The 8,159-nt window shown below is 48.6% G+C and overlaps 1 protein-coding gene across 1 annotated transcript in view; it reads right to left on the reverse strand.

The window, feature by feature from the left end:
- RRM1 (ribonucleotide reductase catalytic subunit M1) overlaps positions 1-8,056 on the reverse strand; it is a gene marked incomplete at its 3' end in the record, with an annotated part of 28,217 nt that extends 20,161 nt beyond the window's left edge. The window contains exons 1-4 of the mRNA XM_015425204.1: positions 7,973-8,056; positions 3,369-3,546; positions 2,637-2,741; positions 1,358-1,413 (exon numbers count right to left, since the gene is read on the reverse strand). Coding sequence (XP_015280690.1) covers positions 1,358-1,413; positions 2,637-2,741; positions 3,369-3,546; positions 7,973-8,041 — 408 coding nt within the window. The remainder of the gene's footprint in view (positions 1-1,357; positions 1,414-2,636; positions 2,742-3,368; positions 3,547-7,972) is intronic.
- Positions 8,057-8,159: the final 103 nt, after the last annotated feature.

Genomic DNA, 8,159 nt, shown 5'->3' on the forward strand with positions numbered 1-8,159 from the left:
GTTTACAGTTAGATTCAGCGCTGAGACCAAGCCCCCTTTATCCCAGCTTCTGCGATGTCTGTTACAAAACCCAGCAGCCCTCCTGTTGTTCAGTGTCATGGGTGCTAATGAGGGGACATTGGCGGCTTCCGCAGAACCCGCACCTGGCCCCTCTGAAGCTTCAGAGATCGGCAATTTGCCATCATTGCCTGTATTGGCACCTGGCTCAGCAACAGGCAGAAAGCCCTCCTGACTCACCCCCGTGAGTTCCTCGCTTACGAGACCAACTCCGCCAGGACTTGGCGACCAGGCGACGTGCAGCTCGTTTGCGGAGCAGACGGTCGGTTAGCCCCGAGTTTTGACAGATGCTTGGCTGCTGGTGCCACTACGCTAACTGGAAACAGCAGCAGAGGGCCATTTAGCTTCAGGCTCTAGGCTGGCTTCTTTGCGGAAGCAAACTCGTCAACTCCGTGACGCCTTCCATCCACTCCACCTCCCGTTTTCCAGACTTTTTCCTGCTCCTCTCCCGCAGCTTCTGACTCTGGCTTGAACGACCTCGCTCCCGGCTTGGGCTTTGGACTTTCTCTCTCGGCTCCGGCTCCGCTCCTTTCGGCTTAAGACCCCGGACTGAACTTGGACTCCCCTCTGCCTGCACCCCAGCCCGTGACATTCAACTAACCCGGACTGAACTTGGACTCCCCTCTGCCTGCACCCCAGCCCTTGACATTCAACTAGATTCGTGTTTCCAGGAGCACCTGAGAGACCAACCAGATTTGGGGAGGGGGTCTTTTGAGAGTCAAAGCTCCCTTCATTCCTTTGTATCTGACGAAGTGGGCCTTGACTCTCGAATCCGGCTCTTCCACTTCAGGCCAACACAGCTACCCCTCTGAAGCTATCCTGTTGTTCAATGCTCTTGACACTAAAATTTTAGGAACCAAATTTGACACCAGATGGCAAACAAGAGGCAAAGGATTTTCCCTTACACAGTTATTTACGTAAGTCCAATGGCCACACTGCCTACACAACTGAATGACAGGGTCTACTTAAAGTTGCATCCTTTAACGACCAATATTCTAAATTCAGTTCCCTGAAATAGCTATGTGTAAGCAGAAAGAACAGCCACATTCCGCAGGCAACTATGGAATTCCGTAAAACTAGAAAGAAGAGTTGGTTTTTATACCTTACTTTTTTCCTTTGGGAGTCTCAGAGCAGCTTACGATCGCCTTTCCCTTCCTCTCCCCACAACAAGCACCTTGTGACCAATGCTCCCTCTAAGAGCCAGTTTGGTGTGGTGGTTAAGCGCGTGGACTCTAATCTGGGAGAACCGTGTTTGATTCCCCCAGCAGCAAGTGTCACTCTGAAAGATCAAGCTCCTTACCTTGAAGCCAAAGTAATTGTAGGAGAAATCCCGATCGTAAATGATAGCCAAGAGCTCTTAGCCCCACCTACCTCCCAGGGTGTCTGTTGTGGGGAAGGGAAGGGAAAGGAGTTTGTAAGCCGCTCTGAGACTCCAAGTGAAGGGCGGGGTATAAATCTAAGCTCTTCTTCTTCTTCTAAGCTGTGGAGTCTCGTGAGCAAAAATTCTAACTTTGTGTGCTTCTGGCATTAAAGCTGTGAGCGAGCGATTTGCCTGCTGCATAAATTAGTTTGCTCTGGAGCCCCATCCTTCCTGAGCTAAGACAAAAATGTGTGAGCTGGAGGTTAAAAAAACTGTAAGCTAGCTCACACTGACTCAGCTTGGAGGGAACACTGTTTGTGAGGCAGGTGGGGCTGAGAGAGTTCAGAGAGAACCGTGACTGGCCCCAGGGCACCCAGCAGACTTCAGGGGGAGGAGCAGGGAATGGAATCAAACCCGGGGCTCCATATTAGGGTCTGCCGCTCTTCACCACTACCCCACACTGGCCCTCAAGGTGACAAGAATCTGTTTTCAAGAGGCCAGCTATCCCAAACACACAGAACAGCCAGCTTGTTTTTACTGGTTGCTGTCACAGTCACGTGTGCGTGTGTGTTAAGTGACGTCAAGTAACTTCTGACATATGGCAACCCTGTGAATGGACTTATACCCTGCCCTTCACTACCCGAAGGAGTCCCAGAGGGGCTCACAATCTCCTCTCCCTTCCCCTCCCCACAACAGACACACACCCCCTGTGAGGGAGGTGGGGCTGAGAGAGCTCTGGCAGAAACGGCTCTTTTTCAAGGACGGCTCTTATCAGAACTAGGGCTTGCCCAAGGTCATCCAGCCAGATGCAAGTGGAGGAGGAGTGGGGAATCAAACCCGCTTCTCCCAGATTAGAGTCCACGCACTTAAGCACAACACCAAACAGGCATTGGCTAGGTGTTCTGGGAGCAGGGGCAGCTACTATAGAATGAGATGGCATCCACATATGTGTATGCTAAAGACAATCATGCCCAGGAAGATCAAAAGCTGCAGGGGAAGAGGAAGACCCAATGAAGGAAGCCACAGCCGCCTTTAGTTTGCATGATCTGAGCAAGGCTGTCAATGAGAGGACGTTGTGGAGGACGTTAAGTCTCTTCTTCTTCTTCTCCTCCTGAGCTAGCACTATCCTGTAAGGACTCTGCTTCTCACAGGCTGCTCCCTTTTTTGCAAAAGGTGTCCAAAAGATCCTGCTTCCATCGTCCCTCCCTCAAACCCCTACGTACGTCTTTGTTGGCCAATACGATGTCTAGCGTTTCCTTGGAGATCATGGGAGAATGCTTGCCGTTACTGGGGTTCACGTAGTTGTACAGATCTTCCATCACCTCTGGAAAGGAAGTGTAGAAAAGATGAAGAGTGACAAGGAGGGCAGACGTCAAACTGTGGAAACAAAGAGGTTTTGCCTCACCTGCAGTGTTCCCTCTAAGCTGAGTCCGTGCGAGCTAGCTCACAGTTTCTTAACCTCCGGCTCACACATTCTTGTCTTAGCTCAGGATGGAGGGCTCCAGAGCAGATTAATTTATGCCTTAGCCAAATCGCTCACTCACAACTTTAATGTCAGTAGCTCACAAAGTAGAATTTTTGCTCACAAGACTCCGCAGCTTAGAGGGACCCTGCTCACCTCAGCTGGTTACACCTATTTGAAATGGCCCTTATATGCATGATTGCATGGAAGCCCTTTTCTTACCATCGGTTTTAGCTCTTGTTAAACGCAACGCACAGTTCTGAAGACTCTGAAGCCGCAAAAGGTAACCCCTTAGCTGACTCAGCTGCTAGAGCAGCTACATTATCTCCTCCTCCGGCTGCCGCCATTTATCCACTTTAATGTCTACCACAGCATGTGCCACAGCCTCTACCCTTCAGCTTCCCCAAAACTGTCAGGTTACCTGGGGCGGCCATACCAGACCCGTCCCTCCCGGTAGGTAAAAAGAGGAGAGATCTGGCTCCCACTCACCGCTGAACACTTTCTTCGTTTCTTTGTGCAAGTTGGAGACTGCAATTCTCGCCGCCAGGATGGCATAGTCCGGGTACTTGGTGGTCAGCGTTGCTGCCGTCTCCGCGGCCAGGGTGTCCAGCTCCACGGTGGTGACCCCGCTGTAGAGACCCTGGATCACTTTCATGGTGATCTGAGCCTGGTCAGAACAAAGCAAGAGTTACTGATCCCTGCATGACACAAACAATTTGCCCTGTAAGAGGATTTCTGGAGCTTATCAGTTCTGCAGACGTTTTTAGCACATGCAAAGTGTCCGAGAAAGGGCTTCTTGGACATGGTGCTGAAACTCTGGAACTCCCTCCCCACGGAGATATTACTACTACTACTACTACTACTAGTAGTAGTAGTAGTAGTAGTAGTAGTAGTAGTAGTATTCTATTTCTGAGTCGCTCAACCACGTAAGCGGGCTCTGGGTTATTTACAGCTTTAAAACAGATAATATACAATCAACACGATAAAATTATTATGTTTATTTGGATGCATATCCCACCCTCCCCTTGACGGGCTCAGGTTTCTGAGTCGCTCAACCACGTAAGCGGGCTCTGGGTTATTTACAGCATTAAAACAGATAATATACAATCAACATGATAACATTATTATGTTTATTTGGATTCATATCCCACCCTCCCCTTGACGGGCTCAGGGCGGGTTCCAACAATATAAATACAATACAATCAATATAAAACTCAATGCAATTAAAACATACAAAACATAGTAAAGGTAAAGGTCTCCCTTGCTCGAAAGCCAGTCGAGTCTGACTCTAGGGTTGCGGAGCTCATCTCCGTTTCAAAGCCGAAGAGCCAGCGCTGTCCAAAGATGTTTCCGTGGTCATGTGGCCGGCATGACTAAACACCAAGGCGCACGGAACGCTGTTACCTTCCCACCGAAGTGGTACCTGTTTATCTACTTGCAATTTCTTGCTTTCGAACTGCTAGGTTGGCAGGAGCTGGAACTAGAGACGGGGGCTCACTCCGTCATGCGGCACACTCGGGTCTTGAATACAACATACAACTCTACTAAAAGCCAGCTATACTGGGAATAATTTCCCAGAGGTCTGATTAAAGTTAGGGTCTCCAACCCCGGCTGTAAGTGGGGGCCAACCCAAACTATAAGTGAGGGGCTGTCAGCTAGCTGCCATAGAAGATTGGGAAGCTGTAGGGCCCCCCCCCCTCTCACCGGGCATCTGCGTATGCCCTTTCTTTCCTGTGTACAGTCTTCTTCCATCCATTCCTGTCTGTAAACGCTAGGCAACGCTTATCTGCAAGATTAACAGGTGTGTGGGGAGAGCTGCTTTGCTAACTGTATAATGAACTGCACCGTGTGAAGCTGTAATTGTTTAGGTTTCGGGACCGTTGCTTCTCAGGCCTTTGAGCGCGCAATCTGCAGCCCGGCCGCTCGGCGGGAATGGAGATTATTGCTCCTGGTTCTGTTTGAATGTATTACATTATTCCTTGCCCACCCTGACCCAGGCATTCTGGACAGTGAACTTGTTCCTGCTCTATCATAGCTTTAACAAAATACTACTTTGTTTAAACGTGTATTGGATTTATCGCTGTGAGGGGGACCGGACAGGGGCTGGCCCAATGGTAGGTGGGGGCTGGCCCAAGGAGGGGGACGCCCCACTGCCTCAACCAACAGCCCGACGGAAGAGCTCCGTCTTGCAGGCCCCGCGGAATTGTAAGAGATCCCCCGCAGGGCCCTGGTCTCACTCGGGAGCTCGTTCCACCAGGCAGGGGCCGAAAAAGCCCTGGCCCTGGCTGATTCAAGTCAATGCAGTAATAAAACAACCAATCCAGATGGCGATCGACCATTTTCTTTGCTGGCTGCCGTGGGGATGCGGGGCCAAGTAAAGAAAGGAGGGTGCCAGTTTTAACTGTGGCTGTCTTCAACCAAAAGCCTGGCGGAACATCTCTCTGCCTTACAGGCCCCGCGGAATGGCATCAGATCTCGCGGGGGGGCCCAATGTTACTCGGCAGAGAGTTCGGCCAGGACGGGGCCAGGAGGACTGAAAAGGCCCCGGCCCTGATGGAGGACAGCCGGACCTCCCTAGGGCCAGGGATCACCTCTAAGTCGTTATCAGCTGATCTCAGCGCTCTTATGGGGACGCGCTGGAGAAGGCGGTCCTGAACAGTGTTCCCTCTAACCTGAGTTAGTGTGAGCCAGGTCAGTTTTTTAGCCTCCGGCTCACAGATCTTTGTCTGAGCTCAGGAAGGATGGCTCCAGAGCAAACCAATTTATGTAGAAGCCAAATGGCTCGCTCACAAATTCAATGTCAGTAGCTCACAAAGTGGAATTTTTGCTCAGACTCCACAGCTTAGAGGGAGCATTGGTCCTGAAGTTCTCTCTCCCTCTACCTTTTCTTCAGCCAGCCAGCGAAGACTTTTTTGTTTTGTTTGGGCATTCATTCAGCCACTCACTGTCATTGGCCCTCCTCCCTGGTTTTACGTGTTTTGTTTAATTGTTTTAAATAGGATATACAGGCAGAGAAATGCTTTAAACAGACAACAAGTATTAAGAGCCTTCCAATCTCGTTTCTCAGAGCAGCCGCAAAGCGTTTTTGGGGGGTTTTTTTAATTCCCACTATGCAGATGGACATTTCAGTTAGGCTGAAGAGGGACTTGAACAGAAGTTCCCGGAGCCAAGCTCTGAATGCAAAATCCTACGCTGTCGTCGAACGGAAGGCACGGCAGTCCGTTTCCTGATATTTCACTAGCTAGAAGGCTAAAGCCCTTTCTCCTGTGGAGTGAAAACCCTGCAAAGCTTTCTACTTTCAGCTGGTCACTCCGAAGGAGGTCAAAGAAATATCGAAGCGATGAACACTCATGAACATATGAAGCTGCCGTCTCCTGAATCAAGCTCAGTATTGCCTACTCAGACTGGCAGCAGCTCTCCAGGGTCTCGGGCAGAAGAGGTCTGTCACGTCACCTACTGCCTGGCCTCTCTCAATGGCCATGCCGAGGACTGAACCTGGATCCGCATCCCGAGCAGAGGTCTACACCACTGAGCCACAGCCCCTCTCAACTAATGAGTCGTAAGGTGAGAAACAGATGGGCTTGCTTGACGTAACCTAACGCTGTTTAATCTGAACCATCCACTCTCGCACTTTACTTGAACCCTGTTCCAGCACTTCAGGGTAATTAATTTTTAATTGTTGTGGTGTTTTATGAATGATTTTAATTGTATTTATATATGTATTTTTATGTAAGCCACCCTGAGCCTGCTTTGGCGGGGAGGGCGGGTATAAATCGAATAAGGTAAATAAATAAATGTGACGGCTCTGCAGTCAAGATGTATAATACAGTTGACCAAGTAACCAAGGCTCCCTCTAAGCTGCGGAGTCTTGTGAGCAAGCATTCTGAGCTCCTGGCATTAAAGTTGTGAGCAAACAATTTGGCTGCTGCACAAATTAGTTTGCTCTGGAGCCATCCTTTCTGAGCGAAGACAAAAATGTGTGAGCCGGAGGCTTAAAAAGACTGTGAGCTAGCTCACACTTAACTCAGCTTAGAGGGAACATTGCAAGTAATATATCCTGTAATGAATTCAGGTGGGGGGGGCATGCTGATCTGGAACAACGAAGTTGGAGTCCAGTGGCACCTTTAAGACCAACAGAGTTTAATTCTGGGTATAAGCTGTGCATCCACATGAAAGCTTATACCCAGAATTAAACTTCATTGGTCTTAAAGGTCCCATGGGACTCAAACTACATCCTATAACGTACATGTCGTCAGCACGGTGACTGAAAAACTCCCAGTCTTTCCAACAAGCAAAGACCTTCCTTTTACAGGTAAAAACAGATGTTCTGATACCTGAAGGTCTGCCACATCCCACTTCAACTGTCTTTATTGACAGTTCACCTGGGACCACCAGGGCTCTTCCAGGAGTTGCACTTAGATGTTAATTGGGCAGCTTCACCATTTCAGAAAACTTTTGTTTTTAAGGAAAACTCTAAATCTAAAGAAAGGGCCATCATGCCAGCTGTTTCTGAGTTGTGTTGCCTTTGAAAAACAGCAAAGTGTACTAGTTGTTGCTTGGTTCTGAGCAGCTGAATTGTATTGGACTGCATTGTTTATTATGTCACAAATTGCCTTGAGTGCTCCAGGAGACCTGATCTAAGCCAACGGCAATGGGACCAGGCTGCTGTACAGATCAGAATAACGCAAGCCCCGTGGATTCTCTGCGCCAAAAAGAACTTCAGATTTGAAAAATTACTCTGGAGACAAATGCTACCTTGTCATTAAGGAAGAACAAGCTCACCTCTATCGGCTTCTGCCAGCAAGTCTGCCCTATCCTCAATAATGGTTACAGGGCCTCTTCCCTGTTGTGGGTGTTTTTATTGAATTATTTTATATATGCTTCATTTTAAATGTTGTTTTAACATTGAAACACTTTAACGTTTGCTGCCTTGGGGATCCTATTTATCTGGATTTTTAAAAAATAAATAAAAATCAAATAAATAAAACTTTCCCGGCACCCTAAATGCTTATGTGTTATAATTTATGTAAATTCCTTCCAAACTATAACGATTCTTGAAGGAGAACGAGAAGAGCAGCACCAGAGAAACTTACAGGGTCCACAAAGTCCAAGTTGAGACCGTAGCAGAGTTTCTGGATCCGGGAGGTGATCTTGTCAAACATGACCCGCTCATGGCGGCCATCTGCCAAAGACAGAGAGAGAGAGAAACATCAAATATTTCTAGGAAAATATGTTGTGGAAAGCTTTCACGGACGGAGTTCATTAGCTGCTGTAGATTTT

This window comes from Gekko japonicus, unplaced genomic scaffold, assembly GCF_001447785.1.
Source record: "Gekko japonicus isolate JY-2015 unplaced genomic scaffold, Gekko_japonicus_V1.1 scaffold6477, whole genome shotgun sequence".
Taxonomy (NCBI): Eukaryota; Metazoa; Chordata; class Lepidosauria; order Squamata; family Gekkonidae; genus Gekko; species Gekko japonicus.